The sequence below is a fragment of the Crinia signifera genome, chromosome 5 (assembly GCF_055691185.1).
Source record: "Crinia signifera chromosome 5, ASM5569118v1, whole genome shotgun sequence".
NCBI lineage: Eukaryota > Metazoa > Chordata > Amphibia > Anura > Myobatrachidae > Crinia > Crinia signifera.
Window position 1 is genome coordinate 90,933,921 of NC_139221.1, and position 26,656 is coordinate 90,960,576.

Consider the following 26,656-nt stretch of genomic DNA (forward strand, 5'->3'; position numbering starts at 1 on the left):
TAAATGCACCCCCACGCCACCCCCCCCCCCCCACTATAAACGTGAACCCGAAGCGTGGCGAGCGCAGCGAGCCCGTGAGGGGACGCGGATACCTTCACAGGTAAACGCGTCCCTTCGCGGGCTTCACAGGTATCCGCGTCCCCTTGCGGGGCTCACTGCGACCTTTTCATACCCCCACTATCCACGTCGACGTGGAGTTGAGAATAGAATAGTGTGGCGAGCGCAGCGAGCCCCGCGAGGGGACGCGGATACCTTCACAGGTAAACGCGTCCCTTCGCGGGCTTCACAGGTATCCGCGTCCCCTCGCGAGGCTCGCTGCGCTCGCCACGCTTCGGGCTCGGTGGCTCGCCACACTATTCTATTCTCAACTCCATGCCGACGTGGATAGTGGGGGTATGAAAAGGTCGGAGGACGCGTTCTGCCGCCCCTCGCGGGCTCGCTGCGCTCGCCACGCTTCGGGTTCACGTTTATAGTGGGGGGGTGGCGTGGGGGTGCATTTAACATTGTAAGCACCCATTAGGGTGCTTAACATTGTATAAGCACCCATTGGGGTGCTTAACATTGTATAAGCACCCATTGGGGTGCTTATACAATGTTTAATCGCATCGCATCGTATGGCATTGTATGCCATGTACAATGGCATACAATTTGAGAATTGTATGCCATCGCACACTTTTCAACGAAATCGCGTCGCATCGCATACCATCGCATGCGTTATGGTATGCGATGTGATGGGCGCCGCCAAAATACACAAGTACCCTTTTTTTTGCTACATGTGAGAGATAATCCTAGTGTTTTTATGTTCTATTTGATATTGCAATGTCCTCATTCTGGAAATAACACAATGTAATTATTTTTCTTATCGTTTATTATTGTTTCTCCTTTTTTTCTGACAGTGCATTACATTGTAACATTTTGAGGATGTATGAACTCTAAATAAAAATTGTTTGCATAAAAAAAAAAAAAACAAGTACAGTGACCGCCGCCGAGAGACCAGATAGACCCTGCCGCCCGCCTCCGTCCCCGCCCATTGCTCTGACTTGTTTGCCAGGGGCCATTCCATTGCCACTGTGATCCAGCCCAATAGGCTGTCCCCGGGCTGGGCAATGTGTGAGCGCTGCTGCTGCTGGTGGGCGGGTCAGTCACACTGACTGAGTGCACTCATCACCCACTTCCACAGTAGTCACACATCATCATCCCCACACGCACACACAGCCCAGCGGACTAGACTCAGGAGCCAGTTGGAGACATGAGGGAGATCGTCCACATCCAGGCCGGTCAGTGCGGCAATCAGATCGGGACCAAGGTACAGTACACATGCAGGACATCTGGCTCTACACAAGTCATGACAAGTGTGCGGTGACCCCGAACGTGTGTCTGAGGGGATGCATTTGGTGTATCTATATATCCTTATATATCTATGTACACTTAAGTAGATTTATAAGCCGTATAATACTTGTAATGAGCAAGTAGTGTAGTAAGTACCCGGGAGGGTGCAGTACTGTACAGTGATTTGGGAAACTCGTCTATTGGGTGTGTCAGCAGCACCGGCATCCATTCTTTAAGCCACAAGTTTCCTGTCCCTGATGTGCAGAATGCTAGAAGTGTCCATACAAGGCACAGGGCAAGCTGCACGTCTCCCAGGAGCAGACATTCCGATGTATGATCGTCGCTGCACCCTGGCCAAGTGGATGCACTTTGCTCCATGACATGTTTTCTTTCTTTCTTTTTTTTTTTCATTTTATTATATACATTCAACTTACACATACAATTAGGGTAGGGGGCAAAGACCATGCTGTAGAGTCACAGTGGCCTGACTGTAATGGCTTCTGTGACCCTAGATAAACTCTAATGACATCAGTGTCATGTGCAGGGCATATCTGACAAATATGGATGTGCTAATGGAAATATCAATCTAGCCCAGTGGTTCTCAAACTCGGTCCTCAGGACCCCACACAGTTCATGTTTTCCGGTACTTATGTATTATCTGGGCTCCCATGTTAAATGCACCCCATTTTTTCATACCCCTACTATCCAACTACGCATGGAGTTGATTTTATATAGTGTGGCGAGCGCAGCGAGCCTCCGTGCCCGAAGCGTGGCGAGGGGACGCGGTCTCATAAGAAAAATGGGAGCCCAGATATTACATAAGTACCTGTTTTCCAGGTCACCCAGCAGATGCACTCAGTACTGAGTGACACATTTGAAAAAATCCACAGGTAGAACAAATTATTTCACTTGATTCTGCGAGGAGACCTGCAAAACATGCACTATGTGGGGTCCTGAGGACCAACTTTGAGAACCTGTGATCTAGCCAGATTGTGTGGGTTGTGTATTTAAGGTTTTCAGAAGAAAAAAAAAATAGTATATTTGACATATTTTCGTTGCTGTGTATATGTTCATACATCTTTATACATCTTACTGTTATTTTTTTTTTTTAAACAATATTTTTCTTTATTTAAGCATGACATACAATAAATGTGCAACATAGATATATTTCCGTTGTGTAGGACAGTCTGCAATAATCACTAGTTAGTACACAAAAAAGAATAAACAAATTGTTACAGACATTTTGCAGCAGTATCTTTTGTTACAAACAATTACTACAATGTATGAATATAAAGATAAAGTATTACTGGATCTGCGCCTATACCCGTCCTAATCCCAACTAGGGATGCACATGATGTACAGCAAGTGATATTAAGGGGTCTTGAATACACATTCATGTTTCATACCACAGGGTGTTCCTGAAACACTTCCATATCTGCTCTGTTATTTTATTTTATATTGTGCTTACATTGCTGTTAGCATTTGATGAGGAGTCTCACAGCAGGTAAAGTTATCCGACCTGTATATTTGTATAGTTCACAGCTGGAGTAGACATGGGACTAGGTCAACAATGGCAAGGTTGACATGAGTTTTTTCTTTGAGCCGACATGCTGACAGGCAGTATTTCATGACCTTCCATTCACTACGGCATAGTGGGATAATAAAATAGTGTGCCGAGAACAGCGCATGGCTAGTGTAGCGTGCCATGGGAGGGGATGCGGTACACTTAGATGTCCATGTTGACTATGTCAACATTCGGGACAAAAAAAAGTTTAATCTCTTGTCGACCTTTTGACTGTTGACCTTACCATTGATTGTGTTCACCTTCCAACCCTGTCTTGTAGGTTAGTTGCCAATATGTGGCAATTTCTTTTTACATATTTATTTATTTATTAACAGTTTCTTATATAGCACAGCAGATTCCGTTGCGCTTTACAATAGTAGACAGTGATAAAACAAACTGGGTAACAACAGACAGACTTGGGGGGAGTTTCTCTAAGAATCTCCACCCCCCTTCGCCACCCATCGCATTTATAATTATTGTATATGTTCTAACATATGCGATAATTATAGCAAAAGGACAGCTCTTGCGTTAAGAGCTGTCCTTTGCGGTGAGAGTCGCCGGGTCCCAGCAGGTCCCGGCGGCTCCCCCCTCCCTCCCACACCCGGTGCTGCTGCTGCTGCGCCAGGCTCTCCTCCCCCCTGCACCCGGAAGAGGATCAGTGCAGGGAGGAGGTCACAGGTCCGGGCAGCACCGCTCTGTGCTGCCCGGACACAGGTGAGGGGGCGATGCGGGGCGGCGGGGGTCCGTGCGGGGCGGCGTTGGGATGCGGTAGAAGCCCAATGGCTTCTTTGGGGCATCGCCAGATTTTTCTGGCGATGCCCCCCGCCGGGAGATGCTTACAGCATCCCAAAATGCGGTAAAAATCCTGATAACGGGGTTTTTACAGCCTTTTTAGCTTAGAGAATCTCCCCCTTGGAGGTTAGAGGGCCCTGCTGCAAGCTAATAATCTATAGGGACATAGTAGGGAAACACAAGGACAGGCACCAGTAATAGCATAGCAGTCCCACCAAGTTACAAGTCCAGAAGAAAAGCTATATAATACATAAGTGCCATATAGAAGCCTCTACCGCTAATAAAATCTATGCAGGAAAAATATGAGCAATGAAGGATCCTGGCATGGAGATAGATGTATGTAATACTGGGCATTTAAAACCTTATACTTATAATCTGCACTTTCTAGAGTTATTGTGAGGGTTGAGGGCTGTTTTTCTGTATAGACATCAAGCTGTCAGGAAGTGTTTGGGCAGTGTGCTTGTATCAGGCAAATGTCTCACTCATCCTCCTGGAATCCTGAAAAGCCCCCACAATGTCCCCATCCAGCAGCATTCAGAGCAGGGAGTGTCCTGGGTGCCACTGCTATGCCAGGAATGCCACCAGCTGCTGTGCACCCACCTCACACTAACAACACTAGCTAGGGCTCCACATTTGTCTGTGGTTCCAAATATCACATCCGGATCTGCCATTAAATTACCAGATGAGTATAGATAACTTTGTTATGCCTCATTTATGGTTCTCATGTATTTCTAGCAAGGCTGTACTGGGGATGGACATCTTCTGACCCCACATTGCAATGATTTTACTGTGCGCATGCAGAGAAGCCTCTAGAACTCTGTGCATGTGCAGGGGTGTTACCAGTGCAATCTTACAGGGAGCACCCGCTCTGTCGTTACATATTCAGTACCTCAGTTTCACTGGTGTAATGCCAGCCAGCGTGTCCTGCAGGCTATACAGCTGATCCTTAGGATGCTTGGAGCAGTGCAGTAGTCTCCCAGTGATGGACTATTATTATTTTATTTGTATAGCGACTAGTTGGATGTTTATGTACAGTTATGGTTTTGAAATGAGAAACGGAAGGAATTCTATGTTTTCTCATCTGTCACATTAGTCACCCTGATTAGTATGAATGGAGTCGTATGACGAAAGACAGTGGAACTGCCCCTCCGCCTCAATTTCAGGCAGTGAAAAGTATCACCAACATTCATAAGTGTGTACCTTATTGTATTGTTTTCATTTTAATGTATGACCTGGTTTATTTATTAAGTATGTCAATGGCACTAGTTCCTCCATTTTACATGTATAGGTTATGACAAAAAAGCATTGATATGGTAGATATGCCTAAAGAATACATATCACACACAGCATTGATACAGTAATTCTCCATGTTACAGTTTTTATTATATATATATATATATATATCTATATATACACACACACACACACACACACACACACACACTCTATAGTATCCCATGTGATGTAAAGTTACTGTAGAAGTTATATAGAAATGGTCTCCTCATGCACTAACATGGATGTTTTCTCTCTCTCTCTCTCTTCCAATTGTTCTTCCTCACCAGTTTTGGGAAGTGATCAGTGATGAGCATGGCATTGATCCAGCAGGAAGTTATGTCGGTGATTCAGCTCTACAGCTCGAGAGGATTAACGTGTACTACAATGAATCATCCTGTGAGTGCATCAGCAGGGAATCAGTCACGATATGGCCTGGGCAGATAGAGTTAGGGGGATTGGTATGATTGCTTCTGTCTGTATCACAGTGACCATACTGTATATAGTGCACCATTGATTATTTATTCATTCATTACTTATTCGTATAGAGAAATTCCATGTGTGTCAAAACTCATGTGGGCTGATACACAATTTCTAAACAACCTATAGTTATCTGCTATTGCACCTTGAATATAGAGCTAATATGTACAGGCATACACCTTAATAGTGATCACATTGATTCTAGATTGTTTCATACATTCTGTGTTTAAATAAACATGACCTAAAAAGGTTACATGAATATGGTTATATAAGGTACACACTTGTTTATGGAGGTCTGTCACTTCTCCTTTATTGAATACAAACAATTGCACCACCAAAATGTTCCCCCTTCACATGGTTTGCACAGGAGAGGAACAGCTGATGGCATACTGAGCTGCTGTCTGCCTCGCACCTGTCTGCCCCCTGCCAGGGGGATGGCAGTGATTGCTATTAGCAGGCTGACCTGGCTTTCTAGAATGTTAGCCGGGTCATTTATATAGAAGCCTGAGTCAAACCATAGAGTTTCTCCTGGAGGATTAAAGGAGAGAAGGATTGTAGTATCTTCTACACAGCCTAGCCAAAGGCATTAAAACGCACTTGAGCAACGGGCATTCGTTCCGACATCGGAACTAATACACTTGAGCCAGTGATACAATGGAGAGTGATAAACAACCAACCAATCAATCAGCTCCTGCCTGCCATTTTTCAAACACAGTCTGTGACATGGCAGGTAGGAGCTGATTGGCTGCCTGTTTATCACTTTTGAAGCTTAGTGCATCTGGCCCTGTGTGTTGTGTGTACATTAGCATACACAATATCATTAGTAATATTGCTAGCTTTGATGTGGAGCACATCACCCCTAGCAACCATGGGAGCATGTAATCATCCACACATAGCAATGTAGGCAATGTAATTGCAAAATTGGCCCCACATCACTCAAAGGTTCTCAGTCCTCAGGATCCCACACAGTATGGAAATGTTACAGTTGTTGATGCACAGTGCATCGGCTGGGTGACCTGGAAAGCATGCCCCGTGTGGGGTCCTGAGGATTAAGTTTGAGAACCAATGTTCTAGCGTGTATCCAACTTTAGTAAGAGGACCTACAACAGGTGTGTATGAGTTTCAACTAAAGGCACTTGACAATTCGTACCCAAGATATCAGTTTGTGCCTTTACACTGTCCGGGGCATATCACTGTGCCTCGTCACTTACTGCATTATCTCCTTTTTTAATTATTGCTAAATGAACAATAAGCCATTACTTCTGCACTTGACATGTTGGTTTAGTACTGCATGATTTCCAGATCTTCTACCAGGAGTGACTCCTGGTAAGAGATCCACACGGGCTAGGTTTGATTTCAGCTGTCACTATGGGAACCATGCACATATGCTAGGATTTATGATAAAGTGCAGTATCTCACTCACTGTGCTGGCTGCATGAGGCGGCACATGCACCAATATGTAGACCCTGAAAAAAGTGATGGCTCCTCTAAAAGACACACAGACTTTAAACACTTCCAACAGAAAGTTGAATTAATCATACAGATCTGAAAATGCTCTTTATATTTCTTGCGTCTGGTCAGTAAATGCCATAAGCATCTGTATGTATAATGTACAATAGATATGATCTAGTTATCAAAACTGTTCACACACTGGTTCAGTCTGGCTGGGTGGGCCAGGAAATACAGCAGCCTCTCCAGCTAGTGCAGAAAGTAACAGCTGCCAGAGTCACCTGTAGTCGCACCGAGACCTGCAAAGCTGCCCTCACGTAGCACCATCTCCCAGCGAGCCTGTAGCTCCCTCCATAGCCCGCTGGGTTGCCGGGCAGCTATGGGGGGGGGGGGGGGGGGTAGAAGCTGTTTTGGGCCCCTCAGATTGGTGGGGTTTGGGGCAGCTGCCCCCTTTGACCTCCCCCCCCCCCCCACGTTATGACTGGGAACCATAAAATTAAGCCAGCCATGGGAGGGTACATTTAACACTTGGGAGTTGATTTCGACATAGATACCAAAATCCTCCAGCGTAACTTTTGTCAGTGTCCACATCTGAACTCTCCACAGACACACTAGACCAGGCATGTCCAACGTTGGCCCTCCAGATGTGAAACTACACATCCCAGCATGCCTTACCATAATATTAGCATTACCTAATAGCAAAACTGTGGCACAGCATGATGGGACTTGCAGTTTCACAACAGCTGGTGGGCCATAGTTTGGACATGCCTGCTGTAGACTTTTCAATTCACACCCTTCTCTAGGAATACATATAATCATTGTTTCTTTGCAAATGGTCAAAATAAGAAGTGCGCCTCCCACAGATATATGGTGTGTGAGTAGAAGACAGGCCTGCTAATAAAATCAGATCTGTTTACATGTGGCATGCAGGAACATTGGTATGCCTGAAATGTAATTTTCAAGTCTAAAAATGGAACTGTTTTTGCACTGGTCTGTGCACAGTACACATACTATGTCATCACAGGCAAATATGCTTTAAAAAAAAAAAAAAAAAAAAGAGCAAGCATTAGAAAAGTGGTGGCCAGTGTACAATGTAAAGCCCATTATCTGTCAGTCTATATACAATATGGTATTAAATGAACATTCAACAACTTATTTTATTGTTGGTAATGTATGCTAACCTGCTCTATGTGCTGTTGTCATGTGTCAGAGCTACTTTCAGCTATTGTTGCTCAAATTCATTTCTACCATTATTCTTTGGCAACCAGTCAGGAAATGAAATGCTATCAGCCAATAATACATGAGGCTTGTAGCTTACATTTCATGCCATACACTGTATTTACTCTGCATGCTTAGTACAATGGAGGTGAGGAAACATTTATACTACTGTACTTGCTCTTGAATGGATTTTTTTTCTTATTCAGATTTGCACAATATTAACATATAAATGCACACAAAGGCAGTGATGATAGGAAGTAGATATTTAGTAAGATCTTGTCATGCTTAATATTAGAGGGGGTCTAAGGGTATTAGTCCCTTCCCTAACTATAGGTCCTGTGGTCACCTCATATAAAGGCATATACTAAATACCATATGCAATATTATTCCTTTAATATATAAATATATATATATATATATATATATATATTTTTTGTGTATACATTTTTTCAGTCCTGTTACAATGGATATTTCTCATCTGGTCTCTCTTTACAGCTCAGAAGTATGTGCCCAGAGCAGTGCTGGTGGACCTGGAGCCGGGCACCATGGATAGTGTCAGATCTGGCCCATTTGGACAGCTCTTTAGACCAGACAACTTTATTTTTGGTAAGTACAGTATATAGGTTTGTGTAATAAGACAACATATACACACCTTCCAGAAGATACATAAAATGTACCTGGTGGTCAGTGTTCCATCACACAAAGGAGCCTTCTTCAGAACATTCACCATGTCTATGCACAAATCAGAGGTTTACAATCAAAATCTCACTCATACGTTCTAGTTCTAGTATGAGTTGGAGTGATAAGAGGGGACTTTGATGTACACAATAATATATAAAAAGTCCTTCTAGTCTTTAACTGGACACCAATAGCCTCATAAATTCAATCTTATTGAGTTGTGTTGCATTAGGAGGGTGTGGGTCATTATATTGACAGTAATTAGGTCAAAAAAGATAATATAAAAAAAAAAAAAAGTAGACATGCACTAGATCCACATTGTCAAACATGTAAATGGTCAACATGCGTTTCACAGGTTTATTTGTGTCTATATTGACATACATTTCCAATTAGCGTAACGTGTAGGTTAGCCATGTTTCGAGCATGATGCCTCGCTCCGCTCAGCACACGCTACTATTCTCAAAATCGTAAAGTATGAGCAAGTCATCGTAGTGGAAAAAAAAAAAAAAAGTTAAAAAACAACAACGAATATTGACCTTTTCATGTGTTGACTATTGCAACCATATTGACATTTTGGAACCAGCACCCGGAACCATTTTGAGATGCAATGGTAACATAGAAATACATTAAAAACTATTCTTAATACAGCCACATAAATCACACCAGGCATCAGCAACATGATGTGGACTGGTGCTTTACTGTAGATCTCAAATCTCAAATTCCATAACTCTCCTGTTCAGGATAAAGCCATCCCCAAGTACAGAGGGAATGGGTAAACATGTTTTGGTAGCACGTGGGCAGTCACCCTACACCCATGGGCTGTGAGTGTTTGGATAATCCCACTCTTAAGCAAAATATTAACATATACTATAAAGTTTGGCATTATGGGTCACAGTGTACACTGGTGATTGCTATTTTTCCATGTACCCGAATCAGGCATGCAGTAGATATTAAGATCATCACCATAGAAGTTGTTACGAAATTTTAGCCATTATCTTAGAAATGATGGAAAATCTCATAGTGCCTTTTACAATTAGTGTAGAAGACATTGTTCTAAATACTGAGAATTTGTCTAAAGAACTTTATTTTGCTTGTAGGACAAACTGGAGCAGGGAACAACTGGGCAAAGGGACATTACACAGAAGGTGCAGAGCTGGTAGATTCAGTGCTGGATATAGTCAGAAAGGAATGTGAACATTGTGACTGCCTGCAAGGATTCCAACTTACTCACTCTCTCGGAGGAGGAACAGGTTCTGGTATGGGTACACTGCTCATAAGCAAAATAAGGGAAGAATATCCAGACAGGATAATGAACACATTCAGTGTTATGCCTTCACCTAAAGTTTCTGACACCGTTGTAGAGCCGTACAATGCCACCTTGTCTGTTCACCAATTAGTTGAAAACACAGATGAAACCTACTGTATTGACAATGAAGCTTTGTATGACATTTGCTTCCGTACCTTGAAACTCACCACACCTACCTATGGAGATCTCAACCACCTAGTATCTTCCACAATGAGTGGAGTCACCACTTCACTGCGGTTTCCAGGCCAACTGAATGCAGATCTTCGAAAACTAGCTGTAAACATGGTGCCATTCCCACGTCTTCATTTCTTCATGCCTGGTTTCGCACCACTAACTGCGAGGGGAAGCCAACAATACAGAGCACTCACAGTGCCTGAACTTACCCAGCAGATGTTTGATGCTAAGAACATGATGGCAGCCTGTGATCCACGCCATGGACGATATTTAACTGTGGCTACGGTCTTCAGAGGTCCAATGTCTATGAAGGAAGTAGATGAGCAAATGCTAGCAGTCCAAAACAAAAACAGCAGTTACTTTGTAGAGTGGATCCCCAATAACGTCAAGGTGGCAGTGTGTGACATTCCACCAAGGGGTCTGAAAATGGCATCCACATTCATTGGGAACAGCACAGCTATTCAAGAGATATTTAAGAGAATCTCAGAACAGTTTTCGGCTATGTTCAGAAGAAAGGCTTTCCTACACTGGTTTACTGGGGAAGGGATGGACGAGATGGAATTCACAGAGGCTGAAAGTAACATGAATGATCTAGTGTCAGAATACCAACAGTATCAAGAGGCTACAGCCAATGATGATGAGGAGACATTTGAAGAAGATGAAGAAGAAATCCATGAATGAAATACAGTTACCGGTGATCTTGATCTTCTAAAAACACAACAGTAGTAGCTTTGTGTAGTAACCATTACATGTTGAGTTTCCCTAATCAGATAGTCTGAAAACCGTAATATTATAAGCAGCTATGATGTTACCTGATTTCATCTAGCAGGCTATGATTGGGAAAATGGCAGCCATTTTGATTTGTCCCCCCAACACTAGCCAACAACCCCTACTTTCCCTTGTATTAGTCTGACCCCCACCAGAGCTGGACTCATCCGGATACCAAAGTGCCAGGTATTCCAAAACGTCATAAATGTTTCTGGTCCCAAGCATTTTGGATATTGGAGACTCAACCGTGGACAGGGTTTCATGATTGTCAGTTACAGGGAAAACAGTTGGCACTGTAGGTTAGCTAGGTTTTATTACCTTTTGTATTGAATGCAGATAAATTGATGAGCTTTGCAAAAGTGATCTGGTTTAATAAAAAACTATTGGCACGTGTGATTTGTGTGTGTGGATAACAACATTCTACAAAATATACCGCTAAACAAACTGCCTTAACAATTCTATAACCCTGCCTGTCTTCATAGGAAAAATGGCCCTCTATATTCATATCCCAATAGGATCATAAAGCGGATATGAAGTGTTGAACCCACCACATCTGAACCTAAATTAAGGTTGACAAGGTTTTCTTTTTGTTCTATTGTGATCACTGCTTTGTGCCATCCCCCTTCCTAAAATATTGTAATGTCTGTACAGGTTTTCTGCTGTTTTATCAAAAACACTTTGCTCCCGACAGTGATGTGTGTGTGTGTGTATAGAAGAGGAAATGACCTCACTAATCATTAACAAAGCTTTGTATACTTGTCTACTATAAGTATTTGGAGCTACAAAGTTTTAGACACCCAATCTTATCTCTCCGTCAATGCCCCCTGAGTGCACTACAACTTGTTATTCTTAGACAGCTGTATACACATATATAGCACAGTGAGGGGAAATGAAAACTAAAAAGCAGCAGCAAACCTGTGTGTTTATAAATCACGTGCAGGTTGCATGTGACACAAGGTGCTGAGTGATACTGTATATGCATGTAGTGCTTCTTCACTGTGTTCATTTAACATTTATTAACCAATTTGAAACTTGCTTTATAGCATTCGGTGGTAAGACTAGTCCTACAACATCTAAAGCAGGGCATGGACATGATCACCCTATCTGTTCAGGCTCCACCTATTGTCTGACAAAGCACTGTGTCTATACTGCATGTCCTAAATGGTCAGGACTTGGTTGTGGTATTTAGGGTGACCAGGAGAGCTCACGAGTTATTAGAGCACAAATACTCAATTTACAGTATTTTCTACATGTATTTTGTCACCACATTGATTTGACAATCTAAATACTGAAAGCAAATTATTTAATGTTTTTTCTTTATCTGGGAAACATTTATACAGCAGAAAATACATATATGTACAAACAATAACATTCACACCCACTCTTTAATAGTGCCAGTCATGTAAAGCAATGAAGTGCTCTTTTGCAGTTGGGGAAACACTAGTTTGCAGGAATCTATGATCTGCAAACTCTCTTTGTTCTAGGGAATAGGATTGCCACCTAGCAACAGCTGGTGGGTTATGGTGTAAGCCTCCCGACATACGCTGGAATGGTATAGTGAAATAAAATTTTCACTTACCTTACCACAGCCAGGGGAGTAGGGAGCTTAGCTGCTGATGCATGACATGTGCACAGGCAGTGCACATATACTGCAGGTCCTGCAGGTGCACTCTAGTCACATGCACCTGCTGTATATAAGGCTAAGCTCCGCCCCCTGAGGTCAGATTTTACAGAAGCTTACAGATGGCAATCCTAAAGTGGAACAAGAGAGAAATACCATTGTATGCAAAGACCATTGTATGCAAAAATAATGTTAACTAGAACATTCATAACAAACATAGATCAGATCTGAGAAACTCTACTGGAAGGAGTAACAATGAAACTGGGTTGGACTAGGAACCAACAACTGAAATAACTGCCATGCTGTATTGTAGCCAGGCATGTTATAAACTGAGGCAAACTTGTGAGTATAGCAGAGAAGAGGAAATAATTAATTTCTGATCTTTAGGTGACTGCACTTGTTGCTTCTTCTAGGCCTTTGGAGTGCCTTGAATCAAAGGATAAGTTAGGTATATAACCGAACCTTAGAGAGAACAAGCAGCAGACCTAGCAAGGTACTGGGTGGGAAGGGTGGGAGCTGTTGCTAGGTGGCAATCCTATTCCCTAGAACAAAGAGAGTTTGCAGATCATAGATTCCTGCAAACTAGTGTTTGTTCGTCGGGAGGCTTGCCACCTAGCAACAGCTGGTGGGTAGACTACCACACACCTGGTGGTTGCTCTAAGGAACACAATTCTTTGAGAACCAGAAGGCCTCCAGCAATGTCTAAAGAAAGTCCAAGCGGATGAACAATGTGCAGCTTGCAATACAGGCTGAAATGGTATGCCTCTAGCAGCCATTGAATTAACTGCGTCACAGTGAAGGAGATGGCCTCTGAAGTGGAGTGTCTATTCCAGAACTCTGTATGGTGGAAACTATACACTCCCTGGTCATAAAAAGGTCTGGCAGGATGAAAAATATTCTGGCATGTGAGAGAGAAGTTTGTTTGATGTCTCTCCTTACAGGTACTGTGAGGGGTAAGTAAGTGGATTGGCAATCAACTATACAAAGATCTGGATCTGACTGGTCTCTGACCAGATCACATTCCACCAGAGGTGTGTGCATGGAACTTGTTTTTGTGTGTCCCCGTAGAATAATAAGGAAACCCATTGGCGTAGTGGTCATCCAGGTTCAGATATGTGGTTTGATGAAAACTCAGCCCCTCTGGCTGCAAAGGCAGGGGCTAACAGTGAAGCTAACTTCTTTGAAAGGCCAAAGATATCTGCAGATGGTGGTATAGTGGCCAAGAAGTACAAAAAGGGATTAATGTCCCACCAGGTAGAATGCCATAGCATGGTGGGCTAGCTAGAAAGAATCCTTTAAGTATTCTTATTCTCTGAGGCCTGGGATAAGGAGAGCTAGAGTCAAGCCATATGAGCATATCTTGGCATAAGCCAAACCTGTTTCGAATGTGGTGGCAAGGAAGTCCAGAGTTATGCTAGGCTCGGAAAAGGGGGCCTGAAGAAGGAAGGTTAGAGGACTGTAAGGCTAGAAATTCAATTATGGATTGATATCTGGATCTTATTCTAGGCCTAAAACAGGCAAGGCGTGGAAAAGGCAGAGAGGTTGGGAATGGTCTGCAACCTAGTAATGTTGCAATCCACATACAATGTGGAAGATGTTTCAGTAGGTCTGTGCTGCCCTGGAAGCAGTCTGTAGATGAACCTAGAGGAAGCCCGGAACCTTGTGAAAAAGGTTGATAAAGGGAACAAAACTCTGGAGGGCCAGACAGAGTATGCCAGAAATATTTGGGTATTTTGGACACGTCTGTTTTGATTTTGTGGATGACCCACAACCGCAGAGCCAGAGGGAAAAAGGCATATGAAAGTGGAATGTCAGCCCGCGAAAAAGGACATAGCATCCATGTGGAGAGTCCCTTGATATTTGGATATGAATGTCAGAACTTGTACGTTTGATGGTGTTGCAAACGTATCCACTTGTGGGTGACCCAAGGTCTTTGCAATTCTGAGAAAGATCTCTGGTGTGTTATGGCAGCAGTGGGATCTAAATCTACACCTCTGAAGGAACTGGAGAGTCGCTCAATCCACAGTATGACTGGTTATGTATAAGGAAATGGCTATCTTGTTTAACTCCTCTTGTATGCATGTAGCAAACAGGAGAATGGACCGCTGTACTGCCCACTTCCAGGCATTTATTGCCTGCTGACAGAGAATGCAAGATCAAGTGCCTCTTATTCTTTTGAGGTAGATAAACAGTGGTTTTGTTGTCCAGACAAAGCTGAACTGAATTATCCCGTGGGTCTGAGGGAAATACAGAGGATATAGCCAATCTGGCAGCTCTTAGCTCTGAGATTGATATGAGCTTTAGAATCTCAAGCGGTCCACTTCCCTCCTACTGTATTGCACTGAATGAATGCCCCCCCAGCCCATGAGGGATGCATCTGATGTGATGACTATGTCTGGAGTAGGAGGTAGGGGAGATCTGGAATAGGAAATGTTTTCCAACTGTGAATCTCCCTGTGGACTATGGGAGATAGTATCATTTTGTCTGTCCTAATCCTGTCAAATAAGGGATGATAGGAGGTTCTGGAATTGTCTGCATATGAGAGGTACGTGGAGAAAACCCAGGATCTGAGGCTCTCATTTTCCTTATCAGCCTAGCCAAGTCTCTCAGTGAAAACTGAGCACCTAAGAAACAGACTTGTATGGCGTTCCACTTGTCTGAGGGAACCGCTATTGATAAAGAAGAGGAATCTATCAAAGACCCCAGAAAGACAACAGATTGGGAAGGTATTAATACAAATTTCTCAAGGTTCTTATAAAAACCTAGATGCCAGAGGAGCGACAGGATAAGATACCTGGGAGAAAAGGGGGACAATTGTTCTGCATGCACTACCAGGAGATTACCTAGGTAGATAATAACAGTGAACCCTTTACTGTCTGAGGTGTGTAATTGCTGCCTTCATGATGCATATGAGTATGTAAGGGGCATTGGACAGTCCGAAATCCATTACAGTCCAGTTGCATGGAACGTCTCTCCACAGGGAACTTAGCAGCCTCCTATGATTTGGATGTTCCAGTATCATGTTCAATGCCTCCTTCGGGTCTGTTTAGCTACAATGTTTAGCTTGGACCAGCCTAAAGGGTATATCTGCTAAACCCTCCATATGGAAAGACCAAGGTTTCATATATATTCAGTACTGGCCTATATGAATGGTCCTGTTTCCTTACAGGGAAATGGTAGCTGACCCAACCTATTTGCAATTGTCTGCCAACTCGATCTAGCCCTGTTAAAGGGCCAGGGACATTATTTATCCAGCATCCAGAACTAGTGTTCCCTGGATGGGAGCATATCTGGTTAGGAAAAGGAACAAGGGGAATATGCCCCTCCTCCCACCTGTACATGGTAGTCCGCCTACAGGAGGCCAATGCTCTGGAAAGACAGGGAGGAATCCTCTGTCTTTATAAGAATGATATTCACTTCACCTCTCGTGACCTGTGTCTGGGAGAAGCCTCCTCTGAGCACTCTGTGGCTGTCACATAGCTCTAGGTTCAAACTGCTGGCTCTAACAGAATGACCCTCCTAGCAAACAGGCCCCTTGAAGGGCTGGGGACTTTAGCAGAACTTAACCTTGTGTATGAAGTCAGGACTGAAAGATCAGAATTAAGTTTGGGACATCCACTGATGCAGGAGCGACATTACTGAGATCTGCACTTGCTTGCTGGCAGTTCTGCAGGCATTTGAAATAGAATTAAAGGCCTGGCCAATCATCAGGGTAGCTCTATTAACAGCTTTCAATAGGGCCATTTGGAAGCAGGGAATCTAGGGAGTTCGCTGGAACCCTTTTTACTCTGCCTTATCCAGGGCAAATAATACTGGCCCACAGTGTCAGTTACTATGAACTTTATTTATTTGTATTTATTTATTTTTTGCAGCACTTTTCCCCCCACTTGTGCTGAGAAAGCAGAGTCAATCTCTAGGGTAAAAAGGGCAGGGATTTCAGGAATGCCCAGGTGTTACAGAGAACAATCTGTCCTCCTTAATGAGGGGCTGCAAAAGCCAGCTGGGTGAATTACTACACCTCAAGCACTTGTTCAGGGCAGAGTGTGCTGTGTATAGCATAAATGGGGCATTTCACTTGCCAATGCCACTCAGGTCATTTGCAAATCACTATATTCACCCCTGTGAGAGGATTCACTGGATCTTGTTACATCCTCCAACTCCCAAGCCACTCCCTGTGAGTTAGCTGGGGACTGTGTACTGTGGTGACTAGTCCCTTTTCTGAGCACTAGTCCCTGTTATGAGCTTGTTGTTGAGCATACTGCCAGTGACAGGCAGGAAAATGTGCCGGCCATGGGCAAGAGAGGGTGGTCTGTTACAGACCTCTCAGGTATTCCTACTGCAGGCAATACCTGGTAAAGAGATGTTATTGCCTGAACAGGCATCTCTTGAAGAAACATGTACTGTTGTTTGTTTATTTTTGTGCCTTTCCACAACACTGTGAGAATAGGCAAGGGGAGGAGGAGACTCTGCCTGTCTGGGCTCTCCTTTCTCCTTTTACAGACCTCTCAGGTATTCCTACTGCAGGCAATACCTGGTAAAGAGATGTTATTGCCTGAACAGGCATCTCTTGAAGAAACTCTGCCTGACTGGGCTCTCCTTTCTCCACAGAAACTTCCCTGCTGTCTTCCGACCTGACAGGGTTAAATAACTTTCTCCTCTTAAATAATACCTCATTCTGTGAGGAAGAGGAGGTATAAGCAGCCACAGCCATGTAATGTTTGGAGGGCCGTTTGTTTTGCTGAAGGATGGGGATTTTATTAGTCTGTCTGTAGCAGACACAGACACAGCTTCCTCCTCCCTTCAGCGCTGAGGTAAAATCTGACCTCAGGGGGCGGAGCTTAGCCTTATATACAGCAGGTGCATGTGACTAGAGTGCACCTGCAGGACCTGCAGTATATGTGCACTGCCTGTGCACATGTCATGCATCAGCAGCTAAGCTCCCTACTCCCCTGGCTGTGGTAAGGTAAGTGAAAATTTTATTTCACTATACCATTCCAGCGTATGTCGGGAGGCTTACACCATAACCCACCAGCTGTTGCTAGGTGGCAAGCCTCCCGACGAACAAATACTAATTCTCTATATGTGGCTCATTCTGCATAAGTCTGCCCGGTCTTTGTGAGTTAATGCACGAATGTGTACATGACAGAAATGCACAGCTGGTCACTAGCTACAGTAAGTAAACCAAGTGTAGCTCAGAAAGTGTGGTTGCTTTTTAGAATAAAACATTAAAAGTTGGGAGTTTATTTATTTTAACTCGGAGTCTGACACAGATCAGATAATTCAATAAGTTTATATCTATATAGTTTTGTTTGTATAAACACCCAGCCATTTTGAAGTCCTGCTAACCAGGAAGAATGGCTGTCCTTTGTGGTCATATCTTTGCCTTTCCATCTGTTTATCCTCTTGTATAAAGCATGAAGCATAATGTGAACACATACCCAGAGTGTGATCACCTATTTGGATGCTTTATTTTGCTAAAAACATTGTTGCCTCTTTTCACCAAATATATAGCCAATCAAAATGGCATTCCTCCACTGATGTGTCGGGCGATCTGTTCGTCGCTTGACTCCTCCTTTTCCTTTTGACGGTCTCTGTTCCAGTCTTTCAGACCTTCGGGAAGTGTTGTATCCTCATCCATGCTGCCAGTACCTTCTACAAATTCCTCATATGTCGATTTTTCTGCAAATGGCCTTGGACCTAAGAGTTCGACCATATCACTTTTATCCAGCACTTCCTTTTCCAAGAGACGGAGAGCAATCTAGAAAAAAAATAAAAAGTTACAGATTTTGTGGAACGAATATGCAGCCAAAATATTTACGCAAAAATGTATGCAGTCAATAAAAGTAGCTATCACTGCTGCTTTTGTAATTCAGGACAACTATATGTGAACTAACTATATGTGAAGATCCTTTCAGGAGAATATAGTATATAACACTTACTTACCCATGCGGGGAAGACTAAGTATCAGATCGCATGAGGTGAGCACCTTGTGTCCTAATGCTGTGTTATGCAGGTTTATGAGGAAGATGTGGATTAGAAAACCATTGACAGTGCCTTTATATGTTGGGGTGTGTAGTGGTATCTAGTGGCTGCCGGGGCAGCACTAGGCTATTATTATAAAGGATGTAGTAGTGTATGTTGGGGAAAGGTGGTGTTCCATGTATTCAGAAACCTGCCCTAGCTTGTTACCTTCTCTATATCAGGTTTCTTTTCTGTAAGGAGATTCATAGTTCTTTCATAAGCAGAGTTGATCAGTATTCGTACTTCATCATCAATCAGTCTAGCAGTGGCCTCACTGTAAGGCTTCTCCAACACCATTTCCCCTTGACGAGGAAGGTCAAATGAAACTTGCCCAACTTTATCACTCATGCCAAATTGGACAATCTATAAAAAGTAAAGTAAGAAAAAATAAATGTAACTCTGTAAATGACAAAGCTCCCATTATTTGCTTCAACAACACATTTGTACCATTCTGGTTTCAGTTGGTAGTGCAAGATTTACCCAGCATTTACATGAAATATACATATGGGATATCTGATTTCAACATTTATTGCCCAATGATGAGCATTGGACTATCCTTTAAAGCAGTTTTTTTTCCCGGATGAAAATTTACCATTTACGGACAATAACATGGGATAAGTTTCAAGGCATACAGTATGTGTTGGTGTGGCTCTGAAGGGCTGCTTATTGGGGGATTATGCTTTGGCTACCTAAGACCCCCTAAGTATAATCCCAGATACATGCCAGCAATGAGCGAAAAGTTCCTCGGCATTGGTACCAATAGGATATCCCCCTTAATGTTAAATATGGACGATTGCCTCCATTAAAAAAAAAAAAAAAGGCAGATATTGGGTTTGGACAGTGAAAAAATAATCTTCCGGTAATTTACTTATTTTCATCACTTTAGAAACGGGATGTGATGCTATAACATGGATCTGAGCTCTTAGCCTACTCCTTTCATGTGCACTCATAGAATGCTAAGCATTCATCCTCCCATTGTCAATCATATACTGCAGATAATCCCTCATATATTGCACCGATTTCTCTGCCACTTTATATACAGCACTGCACATATATTGCAGGCCTTGCCAGTATCCATGATTCTGATGCCACCATCACATGTGCTTTCCAGAGCTTCTAGGATCATGCAGCAGTAAAAGCGGTGAAACTTTTATAAACTGTGAAGGGCACACAAGTGACATGGAGAAAATGTAGGTGTTGTGGCCAAGGGGGCTCAGCACTCATAACTCTGGATGATAAAGGAGGAGTTCTCTACAAGGTGACACAGGTAGCAGCCAGCGCACTGGTCCATTAGACCAATACATGGCAATCAGACATATGGTGTCCCCAGCGGAGAAGGACATTTGGTCAGACTACAAACACCACCAAATAAGATAATACATCCAATGCTAGTACTAGATAACCTTTCTATAAGAAGCAAGGGCAGCCTGATAAAGTGGAAGGTGACACACCAATCATTCAGGGTTTGAAAAATGACAGGAGTTGATTGACTGGCACGTTCTCATTTTCCACTCTTTACCATGCTTAATACAGCTACCCCACTGTGTGAAAAAGGACGAGCAGACACACCTGAGCATAGGCGCTTTGCGTCACTTTCTTCAAATCATCCTGTGCGCCGGTTGTAATTCTCCCAAAGAATATTTCTTCTGAGACACGACCGCCCAGAGTCATGCACATCCTGTCTAGCAGCTGCTCCTTTGTATATAGATACTGTTCTCTGGGCAGATACTGAGCGTAGCCCAATCCCTTTCCTCGTGGGATGATAGAAACCTGAAAGACAAGAGAGTGTTTCTGGGCCGATGTCCACTCCAAACATGTATTTAAAATTTCAAATATCCTCAATAATATGAAGATAGACCAGTGTGATTGATTGTGGTCTTGTTTATTATAGAAAATTGTCTGAGTGTGAACATATTGTATTTAGACTAGACATTCTTTTGTCAAGTAGTAATCTTTAAACAAAATAAAGTGTCATGCACTTGTCCTCATTTCCCCTCTACAGAAATACAGCAGTAAATAGGGTACTTGTGGATTATCACGGCTGCCATCGCATGCCATATATAGTGGCATGCGATTGGATGCGATTTTTGCCGTTTTTTTTACAAAATCGCATGCGTTTTTTAACAGAAAAGCATCCAAATGCATTGAAATTAGTATGAAACATGTTCAATGGCCCCCAAATGTCATTTTTGAGGCTGTACCACCCCCACTATCAACGCGAACCCGAAGCGTGGCGAGCGCACCGAGCCCGCGAGGGGCGGCGGTACGCGTCCTACGACCTTTTCATACCCCAACTATCCACGTCGGCGTGGAGTTGAGAATAGAAAGTGTGGCGAACGCAGCGAGCCCGAAGCGTGGCGAGCCCCGCGAGGGGACGCGCACACCTGTGAAGCCCGCGAGGGGACGCGTATACCTGTGAAGGTATCCGTGCGCGCTCGCCACGCTTTGGGCTCGGTGGCTCGCTGCGCTCGCCACACTTTCTATTCTCAACTCCACGCCGACGTGGATAGTGAGGGTATGAAAAGGTCGTAGGAGGCGTACCGCTGAGCTCGCCACGCTTCGGGTTGATAGTGGGGGTGGTACAGCCTCAAAAATGACATTTGGGGGCCATTGAACAGGTTTCATACTAATTTCAATGCATTTGGATGATTTTCTGTTAAAAATCGTATGCGATTTTTTCCCGTGCGATGGCCATCGTGGGAGCCGTGATACTCCACAAGTACCGTAAATAGCACTAGCTATATGCCATCACAGTATGGTTTACATGGGAACTTCTCACTTACAATTAGTGGAGCATAATGCAATTACTATCATCCATAATAGAACACATGTTCAATATTGGATTAGACTCTGTATTGAATGTATCTGTACACTATGTACATGCCAAAAAAAAAAAAAATCATATGAAAACACATAGGTCCACAGCCTATCGCAGACCCTATGTGTTTTTGGCAAATTGTTGGTCATTTTTTTCAAAGGAAAAAAAGGACTATAATTAGAAAATTACCATCTGGCAAGAATCACATTAAATTTTTTATATATATATATATATATATATATATATATATATATATATATAAATAATATATATATATATATATATATATATATATATATATATATATATATATATATATATATATATATATATATATATATATATAGTTTCTTCTATATACCCATTTTTTCCCCCATCCCAAAAAAATTGCGCAAAAAATTGGCTACCCCCATAGTCATAGGAGTATGGCAGTCGGTATATGTTAGTGCTGGGATAGCCAAACCAGTCCTCGAGATCTACGAATACTCCTTTTCCACCAGCCTAAAACCCATTTTTTTGCCAGGTCAATGCAGGGCAGTGGAAACCGCTACAAGAAAGGAAAAAAAAAGCCAGATCTGGGGTTTTCTCCAGTACACGAGCAGGTAAAACATCTCTTTCTAGGTTTTTAGACCTGGGCAGGGGAGGCTGGCTATTGCGTCACTGCCTCCTGCGGCTGTCCACCCACAGCTGCCCGCCTGCCTGTTAACTCACATTTTCAAACATGCATTAATTCCTAACCGACATTCTACAGATCCACAGGTATCCTGAAAAACGTACTGTTGGTAGATCTAGAGGACCGGTTTGGCCACCCCGGTATTAGTAGTGTGTTACTGGAATGCATCCTTTTAACTTTGTATTCAAGTTCCTCCTGTGTGACTGCTGGGTCACCAGTTCATTCGAGCTATCCTCTAAATAGCCATTTGTACTATAACTGGCGTTAGCTGTTTTGGTTGCTGTTCTACATAATGAACAATTAAGGTGATTATCGCGTTAAAGTACAGCAGCCAGACCTGCCCAGAGAAGGAAAGGGAGAGCATCTACTAGGATGACAGCATAAAGCCATTAGGTAGCCCTACTTGGCACACAGTCTGGTTCTGCAGTTTAAACACATGGCATTATTTTGGCTCTACATAATAATGTAATACACATGGCATTGGTTAGGGAAGGAAAAGGGGGGCCGCGACCGGTAGAGAAGGAAGGAAGAACCTTCTAGGTAAGGTAGGAGAGGTCAAAAAAGGATTAGTAAGGGACTGTGAGCTGTGAACGTGTCACTGTCAATGTGTGTGTTTGTGATATAATGGAACGGACTGGTTACATATGTGTTTAAACTAACTTGATTCCCATTTTGATGGATTGTATGTATGTATTTTGTATTTTTGATATTGAAAATTAACTAAAAAATAAATAAAAATACACATGGCATTAGATGTCGCTCCAAGCTCATTACACTAGACACCGGATATTGTAGAGCCTTATACACTAAGTACCAGACATGGAGCCTGATTCAGTGTTAGTTGACTGCAAAAGTTCAACTGCCAGCGCTCGGCTACAGGGGAACTGCCCAGCACAGGACAAGGCCACCCCACTTTTGCCTGCAAAAATGTGCTGATACATTGGTAAAGTGCAATCGCTTTGCTCCACAGCGAAGCGCTCGCACATGACGAGCAGCCTATACACCTAGGCTGCCCATGTCCTGGGCTGCAGCAAGTGATGAGAGGAGATAGAGAGAGAATTAGAGTATTTATCGGAGTGCAATGACAAGGGGATACGACTATCTATGATGCCAGTAAACAAATAGGACACTGAAGATCGCTAGACCAAATTGTGTAATTTACCTTTAAAAGTGGATCTGCGTGTTCCAAGTACCACCCGGCTACTGCATGCCCAGCCTCATGATAAGCAACAGTCTTTTTTTCTTCAGGCTGGAGAACCTGAGTCTTCTTTTCCAAGCCTATAAAATACAGGAATTTCAAAATAGGTCATTTAGTATAGATGAAACAGGAAAACACTAGCCCCTATAATTCCATGCTGGACATTCATAACCCACTGGAATTTTGTACTCATCGTTAAATCCCTTATCCTAAATCAATTTGGGGGAACACTGCATTAGATATTACATGTCTAGTTACAGTTCAGCTTATGGGCTTTGGCGCTAACGGAGTTAAAACTAAATTAACCCTCTAGCCCCTCCCACCTCCAGCAGCTCCCCAGTCTTTTTTAGCAAAGACACATAACGAAATTGCAAATCGAACATACACGTATGTAAACGTAATGTATGTAAACTAGAACCTTGTGAATGTTACATCGAGCGAACCAAAAGAGCCCGGAGAGAGGCTACAATAGGCACAACCAAGCACAAACAGGCCTGACTGACAGTATAGGTTACTCGCCAGGCAACTAAAGACATCTGGCAAATGCAAGGGTCAGAAAGAAGACAACCGGCCAAGTGAGATAGCTCAAACTTGCCGATTCAATAGGCTTGAAAGGAGACTTAGACAGCCTCCAAAACCAACCTTATATACCAAGATGGGAAGTGTGGTATTGTATGGTGACTGCATACAAAGGACACCCCGAAGCAAAAGCTAAACCAATGGATCAGGACAAACAGGGCCTAAACCTGCCCTTTAGGAGATGAAAGGCACAGGTCTTTAGTCAGACCAATCGATACAGATAATAAGAAGGTGTGGCAAACGAAAGGCAGCAGTCAACACATGCAGGAGATGTATAAATGAAGACATCAATTGTATATTTTAGAAGTCACTGGTTTGCAAATCATACACCCAAATGATGTGACAACACAAAATCACCAGAAGATAAATCCTATATTGTAAAATAAAAGAAAAAAGTGAGAAGCGGTACAGTAATCCCCCCCATTATGGCTTTAATAAAGTATTATTAATTATATATTAATTCTATCGTTAATTTTATCTGTTGCACTCAAAAAAAAAAGAAAGTATCATATTCAAGCACAGACTTTATTATGAAAACCTGCATGCAGAATCTTGACTTTTGCCATTTTGGAAAGGTTTATTAATACCCGAGCACAGATTACTGGAGACCAGAGTATTGCTTTGTGTTGGAAAGGAGAAAAAATATATTCACTTGAATTTATGCAATCTAAAAATACTATCCAGCACACGGTCACAGACATAAAACACCAAAGCATTCAGTTTGACACCATGTAGAGATGATGCAGCTATTGCCTTACACAAGGCAGTCACACTATAATCTCTCACCTCCTATGACTCTCTCGATGGCTTGCTCAAAGTGCTTCTGGTTTATGGCATCAGAAAGGTGTCTGGCAGCAATAAGCGCAGCTTCATTACACACATTTGCTATATCAGCTCCTGCGCAATGCAAAATAAAATACATTTGAAAAATAGAAAGAAATCTTGTCAGTAAGTAACATTAGATTGGGCAACTATGAAGGCCCAACATAACCTATAGATGCATCCATCTAGCCTCAAAGTGACATGTAGTGCGAGACGTCTGGTGTGAGTGAGCAGCTAGGTATCATGCACTTCTACTAATGTTGGGTGTCTGAAAACAATGTGACTAGGACACATGAGAAGAATGCGCTGATTAATTTAATATAGGACACTTGTATATTGTGTGATCTAAATACAGAGCACAGCGGAACATGTATTAGAAAAAACTGCATACAGATTCAGACTCCATACACCAGGGATGGGGAACTTTCGGCCCTCCAGCTGTTGTTGAACTACACATCCTGGCATGCTTTGCAACAGTTTTAGCATGGCCAAATAGCAAAACTGTAGCAGGGCATGCTGGGATGTATAGTTCAACAACAGCTGGAGGGCCAACGGTTCCCCATCCCTGCCATACAGAGAAAAAGGACGTCAGAAGATTCTCACACAGGGCCAGATTCTCTAAGCATCAAAAGTGATAAACAACCAGCCAATCAGCTCCTGCCCGACATTTTTGAAACACAGTCTGTGACATGACAGGTAGGAGCTGATTGGCTGGCTGTTTACCACTGTCCATTTTATCACTTTTGAAGCTTAGATAATCTGGCCCACGACCTGGTGTGCCCAGAGGGGCTGCTTGGTGTGACTGCAGCAAATATGTATGAGGACAGATCTGTATAGTTGGTTTACTACCATGTGGCACACATTACCAATTGCTAAGCTGGGAAACACATGGCTCCTGGAATTGCGGATAAAGCTTTATCCTAAATCACAGCAGATACCTATAGAAAGCGTCTGCTCTTTATAGGTGTGTACATTTCTCAGCTTGTATTTCCCCATGATGAGCATAAGTGACCGCTATTCTCTTCTCACCTGAGAATCCTGGCGTTAAAGCTGCCATTTTTCTAGACAGGGCGTCTTTGTCTAAAGTGCTTTCTAACTTTAAAGGCCTGAGATGAACTTTAAATATAGAGGATCTGCCTTTTATGTCTGGAGGTCCTGTATTTGGAAAGAAGACAGTAATTAGCAGGTTCTACACATTTATGGGGCGTTACCAGATTCGTTAATAGTATCCCATCACCTATGTAAATCTGCCTGTCGAATCGGCCAGGTCGCAGTAGAGCCGGATCCAAGATATCAGGTCTGTTTGTGCCGGCTAACACCACAACATTTGTTGCTGTATTAAAACCTGCCGAGAGATAAAGTGGATCAAAAACAATCTAACAAGCGAGTAAATAAACACTATAGCATTGGATTACTTTATTGCACAATCATAAAGAGAAAGGAGTTTTTTATGGTAACTATATTTTATGAAGGGTCTAATTTCTGTACAACGCAGACTCATGAGGAGCTGCAGGGAGGTCCCAAGCTCTCCCTGTATAGCACCTCCAGCACCACATCTCAACCCATTGGTCATGCATGACGGCATCTTTTGCAATATTAAGCTAGCCATACATCTACAGATTTATTGTCAGATCTGGCAGGTTGGAATAAAAACCTGGTAACGGATGAGAGCAATTGACAGTTGATCATTTGCTTCAAAATGCTGAAAAACTGACAAACTGACAAACTGTCATTCAAATAGTACCAGGTTTTTGTTCTAACCAGTCCAATCTGACAATAAATGTGTAGATGTATGGCAAGCTTAAGGTTGCCAGCGTCACTCACAGAGACTATTTTTTTTTTTGGTGCGATATTTAACTGAACCTCAATTAATTGACTTGACTATATTTGTAGT

At 42.8% G+C, this 26,656-nt stretch overlaps 2 protein-coding genes across 2 annotated transcripts in view; one reads left to right on the plus strand and one right to left on the minus strand.

Annotated features, from left to right (window-relative positions):
• Window positions 1-1,009: 1,009 nt before the first annotated feature.
• On the plus strand, window positions 1,010-11,423 carry TUBB6 (tubulin beta 6 class V). The gene is made up of 4 exons (XM_083187673.1): window positions 1,010-1,306; window positions 5,248-5,356; window positions 8,600-8,710; window positions 9,880-11,423. The coding sequence occupies exons 1-4, from the start codon at window positions 1,250-1,252 to the stop codon at window positions 10,941-10,943; spliced, it is 1,341 nt and encodes a 446-aa protein (XP_083043799.1). The 5' UTR covers window positions 1,010-1,249; the 3' UTR covers window positions 10,944-11,423.
• Window positions 11,424-17,871: 6,448 nt separating this feature from the next.
• AFG3L2 (AFG3 like matrix AAA peptidase subunit 2) overlaps window positions 17,872-26,656 on the minus strand; it is a 55,346-nt gene continuing 46,561 nt past the window's right edge. Inside the window, 7 exon segments of the mRNA XM_083187674.1 lie at window positions 17,872-18,409; window positions 18,841-19,035; window positions 20,242-20,442; window positions 23,326-23,441; window positions 24,727-24,837; window positions 25,792-25,917; window positions 26,000-26,107. Of these exon segments, the coding sequence (XP_083043800.1) occupies window positions 18,167-18,409; window positions 18,841-19,035; window positions 20,242-20,442; window positions 23,326-23,441; window positions 24,727-24,837; window positions 25,792-25,917; window positions 26,000-26,107 (1,100 nt within the window). The 3' untranslated portion in view covers window positions 17,872-18,166.

Bases quoted from the DNA above. Each gene is read 5' to 3' on its own strand.
- TUBB6 (XM_083187673.1), top strand. From the start codon at position 1,250: ATGAGGGAGATCGTCCACATCCAGGCCGGTCAGTGCGGCAATCAGATC. The intron at 1,307-5,247 runs GTACAGTACACA...CTTCCTCACCAG, and splicing joins GCAATCAGATCGGGACCAAG to TTTTGGGAAGTGATCAGTGA. The intron at 5,357-8,599 runs GTGAGTGCATCA...CTCTCTTTACAG, and splicing joins GTACTACAATGAATCATCCT to CTCAGAAGTATGTGCCCAGA.